Here is a 20134-nt window from a genome sequence, read left to right as displayed (position 1 = left end):
GTGTAAGTACCTGCATATACTATTAGTCTAAATTTAAATTTGTAGGATAGATTTTGAAGGATGCAGCTGTGTGCAGACATTTGGCTTTAATTCCAGTACAATGGGTTGGATCCAGATGCGGTCATGTATACTTCAGAAAAATTGAAAACCTTGGACCAAATAAATCATGACTGCATCAAATCTCAATGATATCAATGGATCTCCTCTAAGTATGATTGAGAGGGTCTTTATACTGGTTTTTCCCTAATTGCAGAATACTTTCCTAAGGAAGACTGGTCTAGCACTTACGATTTTTGTTAAAATTTGCTGACTCTATTCTTATAAAGGGCGAGGCATCATTAATTCCTTTTTTAAAATGCGCACCATTCAGTCGGTTGAAGACTTAGCGGAGCGCTAGTGGTCTCATTCGAGAGGCGGGAGTATAAAGTTTTGTTCTGACACATTTCAGTCACCATCATGCGTTGGAACAGTGAGGAGCGTGCTTTTGCCATTGAGACCTACTTTTCGAGCAGATTTAGAGTGGCCGGCCAACTCTCCAGATTTGGCCCATTGTGATTTTTTGCTATGGGGTTTTTTGAAATCCTGAGTTTATGTGAACTGTCCAAGGACCCTACAAGATTTGAAGACCAACAGCCAGGATGAAATTGCCAATGTAACACCTGCTATGCTGGCAAGAGTCATGACAAACACCAGAAATCAATTTACTCAGTGTATGGAGAATGGGGGATGTCACATACCTAATTTGATCTTCAAAACTACGTAAAACAAAACTTTAGGTATGCACCTACATTATAAAAAAGAAAATTTTCTGATTCATACAATGGGTTTTATTAAGTTTTGAAAAAAGGAAGTTATGCTGCCTCACCCTGTACTTTCTGTAACCCTGGGAATGTCACTGAAGGGTAGAGTGTAAACTGTTTTAATAAATAATTATTTATTCCACACTCACTTGAGGAATCTGGGTGCTTTTCCCACATCCTGTTTCTCCAACAATGACCAGTGTCTGATAGTTCTCTACCAGATAAAGGATGTGATTTCTCAGCTAAAACAAAACAACAATTATATGTGATTTATAAAAAAGACATATTACAGAAATGAAGACAAATATAATAACTGACAATACTATATGGACATTATTTCTTTTCTACACAATCTGATAAACATCAACACAAGCACACGCCTTTATGACTTTGACAGGACCTACATATCAAATGCACAATATTATAGCATGTGACTATTTATTACACTTCTTAAATGTCTCACAACATAGGATTTTTCTAAATGCTATACAGCACAGTTAAAACATAACATTAAAAGTACTAAAATATTACAACAAAATAATATAATCTGACAGAACATAAAGCTAACAGATATACAATATAAACCAAAAAGCAAACAATCCTGCACAGCCTTGACTGAACCCAACGAAGGCCTATAATGAATGAAAATGGTACCATCTGCCTTGTAATATTATCAATATTCATGATACAAAATAAATTTAAACAGTGAAATAGCAAATAGACAGATGAACAATAATGTTTACATTAACTCGGTTCAAAGTAGCAAAAGAAGTGTATACCTTAAAAACTGGTAGCTTTTGCCTCTGTTGTTCAATAGAAAGGGAAACATAGGGGTTATAGATGACTGAAACACATCCACTTTCAGCAGGACTCTGCCTTTCCTCTGATAGGTTGACACCAGGCCCATCTGTACCTATATAAACAATGAAATAAATAAAGGTCACTATCAGAAAGTTATCTAGACCTTTAGAAAACACACAAAAAAAGGAAAGCAGCAATTATATCTAAGGAAAACTCCTGAAATAATAGCACTTTCTCCAATGCCACATGCAACTTTTGATTTAAAATGTGAGAGAGTTGTTTTGGATCCCAATCGGGAAAGAGGCAGAATGAAATGAAATACATACACAGAAGTGGACTCTGAGTTCCTCAGATCAAAGCAATTTAAACAATGCAAGTCTCCAGAACAGTAGACCAAACCTTTAGCTTCTCAATTTTTCCATTCGCTGACACCATCACCTTCATAAATGGCAAGTGCACATATGTCCATCTCGTATATAAGTCATCAGGATGTTTTGAGGGCAAAAATTACGGATTTTGATATAAGCCGTAGACAAGTTGAGGGTCAAGCATCAACTTAGAGAGTCAGACACCCACAGCCACCACCATTTTCTCAGGCAGGCATTCAAAAAGGCCTGTAATCCCGTGGTGCTACTAAAAGCCACTCAAATAAAAATAAAAAGTAGATAAGGCAGGAAAGAGGGAAGGCTGCCTTTCCCCCTGATTTGGGCAAGAGAGAGTAAAGGAACTGAAGTATTGGGTTGTTGTAGGTTTTTCGGGCTATATGGCCATGTTCTAGAGACATTTTCTCCTGACGTTTCACATGCATCTATGGCAAGCATCCTCAGAGGTAGTGAGGTCTGTTGGAAGTAGGAAAATGGGTTTATATATCTGTGGAAAGACCAGGATAGGACAAAGGACTTTTGTCTGCTGGAGCTAGGTGTGAATGTTTCAACTGACCACCTTGATTAGCATTTAATGGCTTGGAAGTGCCTGGGGGAATCTTTCTTTGAGAGGTGATTTGATGTGCCTGATTGTTTACTCTCTGTTGTTTTGCTGTTGTAATTTTTGAGTTTTTTTAATACTGGTAGCCAGATTTTGTTCATTTTCATGGTTTCTTCCTTTCTGATGAAATTGTCCACATGCTTGTGTATTTCAATGGCTTCTCTGTGTAGTCTGACATGTTGGTTGTTAGAGTGGTCCAACATTTCTGTGTTCTCAAATAATATGTTGTGTCCAGGTTGGTTCATCAGGTGCTCTGCTATGGCTGACTTCTCTGGTTGGAGTAGTCTCCGGTGCCTTTCATGTTCCTTGATTCGTGTTTGGGCGCTGCGTTTGGTGGTCCCTATGTAGACTTGTCCACAGCTGCATGGAATACGGTAGACTCCTGCAGAGAGAGGATCCCTCCTTTGCTGAACGTAGTATTTGTTGGATTTTCTTCATTGCTTCATTGCATACCATATCCATGGTGGCTCCTCGCCTCTACCTCTTGCCACAGCCTTCATGTTAGGTCCCTGCATTAGTATATATGTTAATTCCAAACAAATAACAAAAGATGTATCTATCTACCAAGGCAGTTTGCTTTTTCACATACCCGTTTAAGCACACCCTCTAAGATTTTACCTCAGATATTTGCATTTAAGCACAACTTGTGCAAATAAATAACCATATGCAAGTTATTGGAGCTATAGAATGAAAGTGATGAATCATCCAACTAATATAACAAGGACAAAAAAGTCATTACGGATATGCATAATTTGCAGTTCCCCATATGCATGTTTATTAGGATGTCTTTCACTTTATAGAAGCCATGCCACAAATTTCCTGGCAACAAGAAAACAAATGGCTATCTTAATTTCAGTATTTATCATGATTTTTAAAACAGTACAAACAATGAGTACCTCTTTGTCGGATGTGAGGACGATCTGGCTGTGACATCTGTCACCAGGGTTGATTCGAGTACCTCTTTGCGCTTCACAGATTTTAAGTTTATCACATACCCAGCTTTGTCCATCTGCATAATTTATCTATATATATGGCATTTCTGATTGGTATGCATGTGTCACAGTGTAGACAAAAAAGTTCAAAGTATTTCAAAGCAGCATTGTTTATCATTAACACCCTGTTCAGTTGAGCGTGTATGATTCAAAGCCAAAATTAGCAGGATGTTGAGCAGCATTGAACAATGTGGTCTATAAACCCTGCTATTAAAATTGCAGAGGTCTATCTTGAAAAAAAACTGTTTTCAATATTGAAGCTGTTTTAATGTATTTTGGATATATAAAGTATTGTACTACACACAGTTCTTTCACAAATTCAATATTTTAATCAATTCAGTTGTTACTCAGTTTTAATTGAGAATGCTGACATTCTAGTACAATTTCTTTCCATGCTTTTTATCAAACATATATTCTTTCATAATATCAAATTAAAGTGTTTTGAAAATCTATTAGAAGGCTTTAAAGGCCTTTTACTGTTTACTCTTTACTCCTCGAAGAAATATTAGTTACATATTACAAAATAAAAATGTCATAATAAGTTGTGAAAAAAACTGTACACAAAAAAAATCTGAGCATGATCTCATGATTTAAATACAGATATATCTCAGTTACCAAAACAGATGTGTTCCTGGACACCAGATACAGAAATAATATTGACAGAATAAGTAAAGGTAAAGGTTTCCCCTGACATTAAGTCTAGTTGTGTCTGACTCTGGGGGGTGGTGCTCATCTCCATTTCTAAGCCAAAGAGCCAATGTTGTCCATAGACACCTCCAAGGTCATGTGGCCAGCATGACTGTCTGGAGCGCCGTTACCTTCCTGCCAAGGCAGTACCTATTGCATGTTTTCAAACTGCTAGGTTGGCAGAAGCTGGGCCTAACAGCACATTCGAATCGCTAACCTTTTGGTCAGCAAGTTCAGCAGTTCAGCGGTTTACCTCACTGCGCCACCAGGGGGACCCCAGAATAGGTATAAGTTCTCAAAAATAGTTCAACCATGTATAGTCCAACTTTTTATCCAAAACGAACAATACGCTCACGTGAAATAAAGCAATGAGGCCAGAAGGTAAGCTTTGCACAGGAGACTACTTGATGCTTTTTCCAAAGTGCATCCAAGGATAATTGTTTTCTTTCACAGCTTGTACTTTTTATGACTTCTCTTTTGGAGGGCGAACTTATTTATCTATGCTTTTTCAAAATGCTGATGGAAGCTGTTGAGTCAGTTTTATCTATTTTTCTCTTTCTCTCTGTTTGGCTGTTCATGCCTGCTCAGTAAAGGATTCTGGAGGAAGCCTTTTGCCTTACCTGTTGATGTGAGGTATGCACAGCAACACTAGAATTGGCTAGAACAGAATCTCATTCTTTCCCAGTTGAAACATTATTTCATTATTTACTGCAGGCACACTGCCATAACCTGACATAGAAAGTCCATGTATTTCTAGTTCTCCTTCATTACCCTCCCGCTGTTGCTAATAACAGTTCGTCCAGCTAGACAGAAGGCAAGGAAGAAAAGAAAGAGCTGGGTTGATATTTTTTAAAAACTGTAAAAAGGAGCTTCTTTTTCAGATACTTTGTTAAAAGAAATGTATCTGTGTCTAAATGAAAGTACTCAGACCTTGAATGGTAGAAATGATACTAAGTATAGCCATCTATCTGCTGCCAAATATAGATTGCTGAAAATTTGCAGTATTTGAACAGACTGGAAAAAACCTTTGGTTTTTCGGATGTTGGATTCCAACTCTCATCAGCCTCAGGCATTATAGGGAGGGTAACAGTTGTAGTCTGATAACATATTGAAGGCCAGAACACCCCATCCCTGCCTGTAAAAAATATTCTCATCAATACAGTCCCCAAAATACCAGCACCCCTCAAATTAAACAGGACTTGGAAGAAGAGCAACATAATTCAGAAATCTGTTAGGGACAATGCAAGCACAATCTGCAGGTATCATTCCTCATCAGTTATACACCTGCCATCACATTGTACAGACAAAAGAGGATTTTAAGAAATTATGAAGCAATAGGTCATTTCCAACATCACTTGTGAAGAAGCAGTAAGAGCTTTTAATTCCATTGCCTATTTCTTGTGCGCATAAAGAATATCAAAGAGCAGCTCAAGCCCAATCACCATTACCATTGGTTCATGCTGGCGATCAATGAGAACAACCCAAAGTCCAAAGATGATCAGACAGTTAAAGTGAAGCAGAAGCAACTGTAGTTACAATCTCCTGACATAAATTATATACATCAATTCTTCAAATACACTGTTTTGGTCTGCTGCCAACAGTATTGGCAAAAGCTAAAAGCCAATCAAGTTATGACTTTTACAGGAGTCAAGGTCATATGTACTGAAAGGTTTTATCTGCAAAGCTCTCTATGGTAAATATACACTGAAAGTACAATACTATGAAAAAATGCTCTAGGATGACATTTAAAATCCATGGAGGTAATCTAAAAGAAGACTGCTTTGAAAAGTCGATAGCAATTTTATCAACAGCAATCAATAGGTGAAAATGCTGCAAATAACATCTGATTGGCAAAAATATTAGTATGAAAAAATGCACATCAGTGCTTGAACAGGTATATTAGCTGTGCTATGGCAAATATTTTAAGTGTAAAACAGACTGTTCTAGATAAGACCATTTTGTTCACCTCAATGACTTACTGGGCAATGTGTTATCTTTGATTAAGGTGTTCAAGCAAATTTAGAAAGGTCATCTGAGTATCTTCCCAAGAAACAAAGAAAACAAATGGAATCCAAACAGGAGAATAGAGATAATTATCATATACCTATTACCAAAATTACCTTCAAGTATGCATGGGGCTTTAATTTAATCATTAACAAAAACTGCATAGTTGTTATGTCTTTAAAAAGAGGAAGTGATGCTACACCAATTAATTAGCTAAAATTCAAATCAGAAATAATCTGTCACTGCAATTGAAATGCAGTTTAACGAGAATACCTACTTTTCTGAGACAACATACGGTACAGTATGAACCAACTATATATAGCACTGCCCAACAGTAGTGAACCATATAGAAGCATCCTAAAATAAGTACAAATTGCTAAATATTGTCCAGTATAACCATATATATGCACACAATCAGAATCAAAATGTATGTTTACTAAGAATTGTATCAGCTGATTTCATCGGAACTCTGAAATGAGCATTGCTCCAGTAACATAACTTTAACCTGGCACCCATTTTATACTGATGGTAGTCTATATGCCTCCTTATCTCATCCATCATCCACTCATTTGGAGTTCAAAACGAAGAAAAACTATCTTCACTTATCTTTATATAAGCATGAAGACAAAAACACTGATGATAAAAAAGAGTCTGAGGGGATTAAACAAAAGCATGAACATGCAATGAAAAATTAGGTTGTCTTGGGAATTGTATTTGCACAGAATTGTTTTAGTACAGTGGCTCTCAACCTGTGGGTCCCCAGGTGTTTTGGCCTACAACTCCCAGAAATCCCAGCCAGTTTACCAGCTGTTAGGATTTCTGGGAGTTGAAGACCAAAACATCTGGGGACCCAAAGGTTGAGAACCACTGTCTTAGCATATCATACCACCATAAATATTCTCAGAAGTAACAGTTCTTGGATGGGAGGCTGCCACGTAATATGAGAAATATCCAGATACAGCTTGGGGAAAAATCTACCCTGAAACCCCGGAGAAGTCTTGCCAGATAAACGTGGCAATACCAGCAAGACGAACTGATAATCTGTATTCAATGAGGCAGTTTCTTAACTTCATTGTGGTTAAAAAGCCTGGGGAAACATTGTTGAACTTACATAATCTATTTAAATTGGAAACAAAATGTAGAATGTATATTTTTGCTGGGTCACAAGTAAAAACTTTTATTGACACAAAACTATTATGTACTTATTTCATGAAATACTTCCCACCTGTCTCTGCAAAATCACTTCCCAATTCCACTGAAGGTTACTGAACAGATTAAGATCTATAACTTCAAGTTTCACAGCATGACTTACTGTTCAGTCCTATAAATATCTTTAAAATAATTTCTAGCGAGTGCAATGGAATTTGTCCCATTAACATAACACATAAACATTTAACAAATAAGTATCTTTAAAATAAATTCTAGCAAGTGCAATGGAATTTGTCCCATTAACATAACACATAAACAAACATTTAACAAATAAGTTTGTGAAAATACATCAAAATTACAACAAAGACATGGTCATTTTAGGACTTTCAAACTAATAGAAGCAACTTGTAACTATGTGCAAATGAATAGACAGTAAGGAAAGCTGCTGTTCCAAACCGTTAGGAAGGCTGCCCCAGCCCTATAAATGAGCAATTACCTAATTTAAATAATATTAATGGGCCTATAAAATTTCACTGCTGCAGAGGAAAGCTGTGCACTAATCATCCTTCACACAAGGACAATCATCTGAAAAGCATCATGCAAATATCAGAGGAAGCATGCAGATTGCTTAGCAATGCAGAAATACCGGACTGCAACATCAACATTAACTAATGTACATATTGCTTTGCAAGCAGTGAGCTAATGAGAGAAGTATCTAATTCCAAAGCAAAGGAGAATGTTGATCTTTTAGCTTTTTAAGTCATAGCCAAGGTTTCCTTTTGAGTTTCCAAACAACTCTGGTTCTAAAGTCTTTTAATTCAAATCACTGTAGCTGTCAATATTATTTTGGAAAATATTCCACATCATCACTAGAGTTATGTACAATACACATGGTATATGACACAGGTTTCTCTAATATGGTTGCATTATTACTTGAGAGAGGGGGCGGCTTTAAAAATAAATCCTGATGAAATTACTCACGAAAGATATTCAAGTAAGACTTTGCTATATCTAAGAGTGCATCTACACTGCTGATTAATGTTTTTTGAGTGTCATGGCTCAATGCTATTGAATCCTGAGAGCTGAAATGTCACAGGCACCAGCTCTCTTTGGCAGAGAAGGCCAAAGTCCTTGTAAAACTACATATTGCAGGTTTTCATGGCAATGAAAGTGGGGTAAATCTGCACTGATTCTATAATTTAGATCAGGCATGGGCAAACTTTGACCCTCCAGGTGTTTTGGACTTCAGCTCTCACAATTTCTAATGGCTGGTTGTTAGGAATTGTGGTCGGTGCAGTTCAAAACACCTGGAGGGGTGAAGTTTGCCCATGCCTGATATAGATGCACCCTGAGTCAAACTCCATTACTCTCAATAGGCTTCATGCATACAAGTACAAAGTGGTCCAAAAATCATCATATACAACAGTGGTCCTCAAACTAAGGCCCGAGAGCTGGATATGGCCCTCCAAGGTCATTTACCCGGCCCTCACTCAGGGTCAACCTAAATCTGAAACAACTTGAAAGCACACAACAACAACAACAACAACAATCCTATCTCATCAGCCAAATCAGGCCCACACTTCCCATTGAAATACTAATACGTTTATAATTGTTAAAATTGTTCTTCATTTTAATTATTGTATTATTTTTAAGTGATTTTTGCACTACAAATAAGATATGTGCAGTGTACATAGGAATTCATGGGTTTTTTCCAAATTATAATCCGGCCCTCCAACAGTTTGAGGGACTGTGACCTGGCCCTCTGTTTAAAAGGTTTGTGGACCAGTGATATACAATATATATATATAGAAAATAACATCACATCATATTACATACAATATATGTAAAACCTTAAAGAAAAATATCTTTGTGACTTTTGGCTCATCCCATATAAGAACTGTGTGTATGCTTAGAATTGGGATTTAAACGTGCCATTTTTAATGAGAAACAAATGCCTGTAAGTTAAATAAAGAACCACAGAGGTAGAATTTAAAGGCCCTTTCCACACAGCTGAATAAAATCCCACATTCTCTGCTTTGAACTGGAATATATGGTAGTGTGGACTCTGATAACCCAGTTCAAAGAAGATATTGTGGGATTTACTGCCTTGATATTCTGGGTGATATGGCTGTATGGAAGGGCCCCTAGTCATAGCCTTGTAAGACTGGAACATCAGTATGCAACGGCATCTTGTAGCAGTTTGGAGTGTGCGAGGAATGAGCAAACATTTTTACAGAATTAAATTACTTTATCTGAGGAACCATTTACAAGATCCCTTTGCAAGCTTTGCAGAGTGTGAAGTTTCAAGACTAAGAAATACCAAGAAACTTAAAATCAATCAACTGCATTAAAACATGTTTTAACATCAAAAGGTATATAGATCAAGGTCCCCAATAAAGAGATGAATTTGTTTTTAGTAACACCACAGCTCAAGAATATTATTTATTTATGTATTTATTTATATCCCACTGTATCTCTTCCTACAGATACTGAAAGCAGCTCACAATCAAAAACATTACAACTTAAAATATACAAATATGCAATAATAAAACAGTGTATTATATATTATTACATATTATCAGTAATAGATATATTTAATATATTAAAGGTTTCCCCTTGACATTAAGTTTAGTCGTGTCCAACTCTGGGTGGTGGTGCTCATCTCCACTTCTAAGCCAAAGAGCCAGCGTTATCCATAGGTCATGTGGCCTGCATGACTGCATGTTAGTATTACTATTTTACAATATTATTACTACATATTATTATATTGTATTATTATTAGTATTATATTGTATTACATTATAATATTATTACTATCAACAATAATAACTCCAGGTTACTAACTGGAGCTCCGTACAGGGAGACCAACTCCCATGTTACAGCAGTACCACAAGCTTCTAGTTTGCTACCAGGTGAAATTTAAAGTACTGGTTGTTACCTTTAAATCCCTACATTACAATATTAGTATATATTATTATGTTGTATTATTATTAGTATTATATTATATTAGTATTATATTATATATATTTAAAACAGATAGGAAAAAAACATGAAAATGAACAAAATCTGACTACCAGCATTTAAAAAAAACCTCTAGAATCAGGACAGTAAATAAAGAGCAACACGCAGAAAACATGTTTTTGTTGTTGTGTCAGGAGCGACTTGAGAACGTGGACGTTGCCCACAGGACGCCCGGATGTTTTGATATGTTACCATCCTTGTGGGAGGCTTCTCTCATGTCCCTGCATGGGGAGCTGGAGCTGATAGAGGGAGCTCATCCACGCTCTCCCCAGATTCTTTTGTTGTCATGTCAGGAGCAACTTGAGAAACTGCGAGTCGCTTCTGGTGTGAGAGAATTGGCCATCTGCAAGGACGTTGCCCAGGGGACGCCCGGATGTTTTGATATGTTACCATCCTTGTGTGAGGCTTCTCTAATGTCCCCGCATGGGAAGCTGGAGCTGATAGAGGGAGCTCATCCACACTCTCCCTGGATTCTTTTGTTGTCGTGTCAGGAGCAACTTGAGAAACTGCAAGTCGCTTCTGGTGTGAGAGAACTGGCCATCTCCAAGGATGTTGCCCAGGGGATGTTTTGATATGTTAACATCCTTGTGGGAGGCTTCTCTCATGTCCCCACATGGGGAGCTGGAGCTGATAGAGGGAGCTCATCCACACTCTCCCTGGATTCGAACCTGCGACGTGTCGGTCTTCGGTCCTGTCAACACAGGGGTTTAACTCACTGGAGAATTCTAAACAGGGAACAATCAGGGCCAGCTAACACCTTTTAACGAAGGATTCCCCCAGGCAGGAAGCAGCCAGGCTTTGAAGCTGCAAGGCTATTCGATGCTAATCAAACTGACCATTCGCAAGGTTTGCACTTGCCTCAAGCAGACATGAGTTCTTTTTTTCCTCACCCTAAACATTCCACAGATATATAAACCTCACTTCTCTAGTTTCTAACAGACCTCACAACCTCTGAGGATGCCTGCTATAGATGTGGACGAAACGTCAGGAGAGAATACTTCTGGAACATGGCCAGACAGCCCGGAAAACTCACAGCAACCCATATTTGTATTATTACACGTTTCCAAACAAGTAGAAGATGCCCCTGAGCACGCGCAGAGTACTCTTTTTCCAGAGAGAGATTGGGACTGACTGCGCGCCAGCTTACAACCAGAGAAGTGCGAGCCCCTCGCCGCCTTCATTCATTCAGGGAAACCATCTGCAATATTCCCCTCTGGACCCCGCCCCCGTTCCTTCGCTGGAAACAGAAAGGGGACTCGAGCCGAACGCCGCGCCCCGCTCCCTGGAGTCTCCTTGCTCCCGAGTCCCCTGTCCACGTCCCGCTCGAAAGGCTCCAGCAGCCCTCACCTGGTTTCCAAAACTTCATCGGACCCACGGGCGCCGCCATTTTGGGGTGAAAGGCCAACGAGGCGGGAAGGAGCCCGCTCCGCAGCGCGGCCGGAGAGGAGGAGAGCACGTGACCGAGCGGGGCGTCCTCATTGGACCGCCGTTGCCATGGTTGCTTTCCCCCCCAGGGTTCGGCCGCAGCTGCAAGGCCAGGAGGCGGGGAAGCGGCCTGTGGTTTCAAGCCCTCATAAACGCAGAAGCATCACACTCTGCTGTCGCCCTGGGCCACCCTCAGGTGTTTTGGACTTCCTTTTCCCCCTCAGCCGCTTCAGAGTGTTAGAATGTTGAGGCTGGCCAATCAGAAACCATATGCAAATTAGCAGGTTGAGCTAGCTCATGCATGGGCCAACTTGGGCCTTCTCTCCAGGTGTTTTGGACTTCAACTCCCACCATTCCTAACACCCTCAGGCCCCTTCCTTTCCCCCCTCAGCCGCTTAAGCTGTTTCTGATTTCTTTTCTTGCATTTATGGGTATTTGCCCAAAATTTAGCATACAATCATAGAGTTGGAAGAGACCTCGTGGGCCATCCAGTCAAACCCTCTGCCAAGAAGCAGGAAAATCGCATTCAAATCACCCCCTGACAGATGGCCATCCAGCCTCTGTTTTAAAACCTCCAAAGAAGGAGCCTCCACCACACTCCGGGGCAGAGAGTTCCACTGCTGAATAGCTCTCACAGTCAGGAAGTTCTTCCTAATGTTCAGGTGGAATTTCCTTTCCTGTAGCTTGAAGACATGCCGCATTATCACGGGGTGTCTGCGCCCTACACCTCCAGCACCAAATCCTAGAAGCACCTTAGTAGAACCAAGATCACTGCACACCACACTTATATTTAATCCCATATTCCTCCTGCCACATCAGCAATTTAACCCTGTACCCCTACTTCGGCCGGCCCAGTTTTAATAGTGTCTTGTTGTATTGTTACTGTTACTGTCCTGCTTAACTGTTTTTAATTTGCTTGGGTATTGTATTGTTGTATTGTGTTTTTGGGGCTTCGGCCTGTGTAAGCCGCATCAAATCCCTTGGGAGATGCTAGCGGGGTACAAATAAAGTAATAATAATAATAATAATAATAATAATAATAATAATAATATACCACTGGAGAAATTACACTGCTTAGCCGGCATTGCACCACCTGACATCCGCCGGGAAGTAGCAGCCAATAGTGAAAGGACCAAGGCAGAGACATCTCCAGCTCATCCCCTGTTTGGGTATCAGCCAGCACGTCAACGACTTAAATCTAGAAATAGTTTTCTAAGATCTACAAAGTGAGAGTCCAAAAGTGGCAGGCTCAAACCCAGAACCTCAACCAATGGCTGATACCAAATGAGAGACTCCCCACTGGGCACACAGAGGACTGGGCGACTTGGAAGGCACTGAACAGGCTGCGCTCTGGCACCACAAGATGCAGAGTCAACCTTCAGAAATGGGGCTACAAAGTGGAATCCACGACATGGAGTTTGGAGAGGAGCAAACCACTGACCACCTGCTGCAATGCAACCTGAGCCCTGCCACAAGCACAATGGAGGACCTTCTTGCAGCAACACCAGAATCATAGAATCAAAGAGTTGGAAGAGACCTCATGGGCCATCCAGTCCAACCCCCTGCCAAGAAGCAGGAATATTGCATTCAAATCACCCCTGACAGATGGCCATCCAGCCTCTGTTTAAAAGCTTCCAAAGAAGGGGCCTCCACCACACTCCGGGGCAGAGAGTTCCACTGCTGAATGGCTCTCACAGTCAGGAAGTTCTTCCTCATGTTCAGATGGAATCTGCTCTCTTGTAGTTTGAAGCCATTGTTCCGCGTCCTAGTCTCCAGGGAAGCAGAAAACAAACTTGCTCCCTCCTCTCTGGCTTCCTCTCACATATTTATACATGGCTATCATATCCCCTCTCAGCCTTCTCTTCTTCAGGCTAAACATGCCCAGCTCCTTAAGCCACTCCTCATAGGGCTTGTTCTCCAGACCCTTGATCATTTTAGTCACCCTTCTCTAGACACATTCCAGCTTGTCAACATCTCTCTTCAATTGTGGTGCCCAGATGTTCAGGTGGAATTTCCTTTCCTGTAGCTTGAAGCAGGCCCTTCCACACAGCCCTATATCCCAGAATATCAAGGCAGAAAATCCCACAATATCTGCTTTGAACTGAGTTATCTGAGTTCACACTCAGGTAATGTGGGATTACTTTGTATTTAGCACTGTTTTATTTTATTCTTATGTTCTACTTATTTTATTGTGAGGTTATTTTTACTGTTCCGTATTTCATCATCATCATCTCATCTTTAATTACTTATTAACCACCCTCCATCCGAGATGCTCCAGGCGATTTCCATAGCAGAAATTATACAGGATAAAACACATACATACAAATATTAAAAATAACATGGGTGAAATGCTCTAGTAAAAAGCCAGGTCTTAAGTGCTAGGATAAAATGCCCTAAGTCACGCATGGCTCTCAAATAGGGAGGCAAGGAATTCCATAAGGCAGGGGCAGAAATAGAGAAGGCCCTGCATCTGGTGCTTTCCAAGTGCACTTCCCTAGGACCCGGTATATGGAGCAAATCGTATTGGGATGGTCGTGGCGACCTCCGATGATGGTAGAAGGAGAGATGGTCTCTAAGATACAATGGACCCTGGCCATATAAAGTTTTAAAGGTCAGGACCAGCATCTTATACAAACCACGATACTCAATTGGGAGCCGGTGTAGATGCCGCAGCACTGGTGTTATATGGCATTTCATGGGCGTTTTTGTGAGTAACCTGGCTGCAGCATTCTGGACAATACGGAGCTTTCAGGTCGTAGAAATAGGAAGGCCAACATACAAGGCGTTACAATAGTCTAGCCTAGATGTGACCGTGGCATGGATGGCTGTTGCCAGAGCCTCATCCAACAGGTAAGGTGCCAGTTGCCTCACTTGTCATAGATGGAAAAAGGCCTGTTTACTGGCAGCAGTGACCTGAGCCTCCATCGTCAGCTGCGAATCCAAAACGACACCTAGGCTCTTAACGTTAGGCGATGGAGATAGAGCAGTGCCATCAAAGGTAGGTAACCGATGGGTCGGACCTATTGGGCGGCCATGCCACAGGATCTCAGTCTTCGCCGGATTCACCTTCAGTCTGTTAGCACGTAGCCAGTTCGACAAAGCCTCCAGGCATAAGGTGAAATTGTCAGGTATTGACGTTACTCCAGGCTCCAAGCACAACAGGAGTTGGGTGTCGTCCGCATATTGATAGCAGTCCAGACCGAATCTCCGAGCCATTTTGTTGTAATGTATGACCGGTTTTGGCCTCAAGTAGGCCGCCCCAAGTCCCCTCTGGGGAGATGGTGGTGGGGTATCAATAAAGATGATGATTATGATTATGATTATTATTATTCTTTGCTTATGTGCTGCTGTTTGAAATTTTGTTTTAAACTACCTTTTGAAATGATAGCATAACGTAAAATAGTGGATCTTTAATTCACTTTGGCAATTTGAGAAAATTGGAAGCAAATACATTATCAAGTTTTTGTAGCATTTACAATTACATGTGATTCAGTATGGCTAGGTGTCCAGCCTATGACTCATAGAAGAGAAGAATCAATAGGATCTGTAGTATTTCTGCATTGGAGCATGATGATCAACAGGTCTTCCTACAAGAAAAGCTTCCATTTCTATTTTCCTTCCTGTTCTGCTACCTTCTCTCTGTAGGTAGAGGTAAAACCGTTCTAAATCATGGTATTAATAGAATGACAAGAGAGTTGAAAGACATTAAATGCTGGTGACTTGAAACACTTAAATAAAAGCAAGTGATATTTTTGAAACTTGTGAAAAAAATATAAAGTAAACCCTTTTTTCAAAATGATCCTTCCCTTTTTTTTCTTACTGGATTTCACTTTAAGTTAAATTTGCAAGCAACATTAAGATTATTAGAAGCAGACCAAACATATGAAGAATTTTGAGATAAATCAAAACTATACTGTAAGGAAAGTACTGGATTTTACATAGGGGCCCATATAACAGACTCCAGACAATTTGTTTATTTAAAAGAATCTATAAGATGTTTATTTAAAACATCTTCTAGATGTTTTACTGCATTTCTCATCAGCCCTTGTCAACATAGCAAATGAGGGATCACAGGAATTTCAGTCAAAGAACATCTGGAGAGCCACAACTCAAATAAAAAGTTGATGCCGAAGCTGGGAGAAAGCATATCCAGACCTTCACCACTCTCATCTCAGTATATCTTTTCTGATTAAAATAGTAACCCTCTAAATCAGGCATGAGCAAACTTCGGCCCTCCAGGTGTTTGGACTTCAACTCCCACAATTCCTAACAGCCGGTAAGAAACCAAAATGCAACAAAACAGTTGAAATCCAAAACACTTGGAGGGCCGAAGTTTGCCCATTCCTGCTTTAACTGCTTTATTATCTATGGGTGAATGTGATGTGTAAGACGTCCAGTGGCCCTAGATAATTTTCAATGGTAAGCAAACTATTTTGTTCCCCCCCCCCCCCCCCACCAATCACTGATATATATTTTCTGTTCGTCATGGGAATTCTGTGTGCCATATTTGGTTCAATTCCATCATTGGTGGAGTTCACAATGCTCTTTGATTTTAGGTGAACTATACATCCCAATAACTACAACTCGCATGTGTCAAGGTCTATTTTCCCCCAAGAACGCCTCAAGAGTGCCACTGGGCAAAATCAACTATACTGCAAATGCTTACTTTGTGTAATGGGTTGAGCCGCCCCTGAAGACATCATGAGTGTTGTGTGGGTGCCACCTTTTAAGAAATAAACTGATGAACTCCAATGTTCTCTGAAGGTTGTCCAGAGACCAAGTTCAATTACAAACCTATAAAAGCACTGGGACTGCTTATTCTGGAGAAGAGCAACTTCAAGAGAAACATGATAGCAATCTTCAAATATATGAACAGCTGTTATGCAGAAGCTGGTGCAAACGTAATTTCTGTTGTGCCGGAGGGCAGAACTGGAACAAACGGATGGAAATTTCAGGGAAGCAGATTTCAGCTGAACTTCAAGAGAAACTTCTGAATAATATGAGATGTTTGATGAGAATTGATGGGTGCTTTCCTACCGGAGGCCATCTATTAGGAATGCTGTAGTTGTATCTGAAATTGCACAGATGTTCAGCTAAATTACCTTCAATATTATAAACATTTCTCTCACATAAAAGGTATTCTTCCCTAAACTGAGCATCTTTTTTTCTCCTGTCCCCACTCCACTAAAGCAAATGGGCTCTGCCCCATCTCTTCTATTCAACACCATAAAGCCTTCTCAGTCACCTTTCCTTACAAAAACTCACACATATCTCTAGAAACAAAATACACCTCATGTCATTTTTCATAGACAATTGGGGCAAAACACTAATGCAGGGGAGGGGCATGTGTATTTGGTTTTAGTGTATGCTCCTCCTTTAAATTTATATTGTCTTTGTGGGGGTGGGGAGGCAGAATATGTGAACTTCAATGGAAGGCTGCACTATGAATGAGAAACTTCTAATATCCTTGGTAATAAAGTGCCCAGCTCACATTTTGCAAACTCAGAACAGTAACCTCCATGATTTTCCTCCTTTTCCAACTGCCTTCCGCTTTGGGCAGCATTCCCGTTTTTTCCATGGGAACCTCCCTTCTTGTGTTATCTTCAAAGCATGACAGTCCAAGTTTAGCCATCTTGGCTTCTTGTGAGAGTTCAAGTTTCATTTGCTATAAAATCATTCATTCATCTTTAGCAGTCCATGTTATCAGCAAAACACTTCTCCAGCACTACATTTCAAATGAATTGATTTTCTTCCTGACAGCTTTCATCACCATCTAGCTTTTATAACCAGAAATAGAAATTGGATGGGGTGCTTCTGACTTTGGCATTTAAAAGAGTCTGTGGATATTGCCAGTTGAAGCAGTTTAATGGATTGCTTATAATCTATGAATCAGATTGTAGGTGCAAGTCATGACACTAACCAGGTTATATCAGGTAAAGTATGGGAGATTAAATCTTTGGATAATAATCCATAATAACAAATCTTTGCATACAGGCAGACACAACCTAATCTCCTCCAAGGCACAGAAGACATTTGGTTGAAACAATCTTTTGGGCCACATGCCTGTGCTGTGATAAGGGAAACGTGTAGATGCACACTCTTAGATGTACTCGGATCCTAAAGGCAGAGCCCTAAAATAGCTATCTTTTCTCCCTAATAAGGTTGCAAACATTTCAACAGCCAGCCTTGGATTGACAGAAATTCAAACAGGTGCCTATTTGTGTAACTTGATGCTGCTTAGTGAGTCCCATGATATTAAAATGGCACTTTTTAATCCCAATTTCTGTCTAGAGGTGTCTTATACATGTTTATTCATTGAAGTGTGTAACTAAATTTCATTGTTTGAAATGCAATCCTGAAATCACCTGCATTCAGTAGAGTTTAACCTAAGGTAAATAGGAATGGGATTATGACCTGTGTACCTTTATGGGAGCAAATCCCATGGAAAAGACTTGGCCTTACCACCAAACAAAAGTATTTATGCCTCTTCAAAAATGGGTTGGAAATAAGTCTCTATTCAGGTCAGCCTCTTAAAAGAACTTCTGGTGAAGGCTAGCCAACCCAATGTCAGTTTCAGGAGGACTGCACAGAGAAATACAGGTGTGATGAGCAATAATAAGAAGTGTTGTGTAACTGATCAACCCAGGCACTTTCATCTATGTGGCATGGTGGCATGGCAGTGCGACAGGATGGCTTTGGATCTCTGGCTCAGAGAGGCACGTACTTCTCTTCCCAATTTAGGAAACTTTGAAAGTTGACCAGCCACCATTGAGGACTTCCTTCAATGTGAAGTGGTGAGCTTGTTCAAATTGGCCTGGGAAGACAAGAGCTCTCTTCCGAACTATGCAGTCATGGAAATGGTGCAAAAGAGAACACAGTCACTGTGAGAAAAACTGAGAGTAATTCCTCTTTTATATGGTATCTGAAATTTAAAGGCATTTCCACTTTTTTTACCCAGAGTCTTTCACTTCTGAAGATTTCAACATGAGTGACTGATGACGATGATGGGAACGTAGAATCCAAATGACTCATCCATAGAAAACCATACTCCTCTAATCCAGAGCACCTGTCTTACACAAGACTCGCTTACTAGACCCTTGTGTCACAGCCTCAGGTGCTTTTTCCGAGGTGCCACGCAAAAGTGGAAAGTGCTAAGTCAGCCCTTCCAGCTGAGAAATGGGCTGAGAACAAGGGAAGAGAGCTCTCATCTTCCCAAGCCAATTTGAACAAGTGTACACTTGGAGCCAACTTCAAGTGGCCAACTTCAAGCAAAGAAGTAGTATAACCTGTTTCTGAATGGTACTAGGAACCAGTCTGAATGACTGTATGGTATCTCCTGATATAAGGCTGTCCAAGTATTACGATCTTTTTTTCTCAGCCCTCTTTCAAACCACAGAGTCATAGAACTGATTCCTTTCTAACTATCCTGGCTAAATCCTATGGAGTCCTGTGTTTTTTGATTTGGTGAGGTATTGGGCACTGAAGAAAGCAGATAGGAAGAGAATCAACCACCATAATTTGAAAAAGTTCTATAGATTCTATGGACAGCTAAAAACCCAAATGAATGGGTCTAAGAGCAAATAAAGCCTCAACTCTCCATAGATGATTAAACTGAGGCTATGATACTTTGGACATATCATGGGGGTAAGGGTGGGGTATAGTGCCAGATTTACCATTATGCTTAGATGTGCTTAACTAAGTACAGGGTTCCATTGGCTGGGGAGGGGGACATCTTCCTGCCAATTTTTTTTCTTTTACAATCGATTTTGCTTATGTGGTGCAATTCTAAATTTGAAGATATTTCATTTCAGAGTGATTCCAGACATAATAGAGTTGACTGCCAATTAAGGAAGCCATAGTCCTGACCTTGTAAGACCTTACTAGGATTGTGGATAACAAGATCACTTGAAAGTCTATCATTCATAGATTTGCCATATGTCAAAGGCTACTTGGTGCAGTTAATAACAGCAATAAACAGAAACCCTGGAGCCAACTGACTGAAATTACAAATACTACTTCCAAAACTGCAAACCCCATTTCATGTGATGCAACTATGATAATTAAAGTGGCATCACAGTGCTATAACTGATGGCTTTCGAATGGCACCAACATAGGCATATTTAGTGAACACATGGGAGAAAGACTCCTGGGTGATTGCCCAATCCTATGGAATTTTTTTTACTCTTTCCACTGGCAGGCAAATGATGTTGTTTGTTTAGTCAGGACTTTGGACATTGCAGAAGATTTTTCAAGTAAATGTGCTATACTTTT

The 20134-nt window shown here is 40.1% G+C and overlaps 1 protein-coding gene across 2 annotated transcripts in view; it reads right to left on the bottom strand.

Annotated features, from left to right (window-relative positions):
- Positions 1–11899, bottom strand: part of DHX35 (DEAH-box helicase 35) — a 41391-nt gene extending 29492 nt beyond the window's left edge. The window contains exons 1-3 of one of the 2 annotated variants that reach the window (XM_060772233.2): positions 11786–11899; positions 1580–1713; positions 950–1042 (exon numbers count right to left, since the gene is read on the bottom strand). In XM_060772233.2, the coding sequence (XP_060628216.2) occupies positions 950–1042; positions 1580–1713; positions 11786–11825 (267 nt within the window). In that variant the 5' untranslated portion in view covers positions 11826–11899. The remainder of the gene's footprint in view (positions 1–949; positions 1043–1579; positions 1714–11785) is intronic. The other variant, XM_060772234.2, reaches the window with a different exon arrangement.
- Positions 11900–20134: the final 8235 nt, after the last annotated feature.

The sequence above is a fragment of the Anolis sagrei genome, chromosome 4 (genome assembly GCF_037176765.1).
Source record: "Anolis sagrei isolate rAnoSag1 chromosome 4, rAnoSag1.mat, whole genome shotgun sequence".
Lineage (NCBI taxonomy): Eukaryota > Metazoa > Chordata > Lepidosauria > Squamata > Dactyloidae > Anolis > Anolis sagrei.
This window is presented reverse-complemented; position numbering and strand designations above follow the sequence as displayed.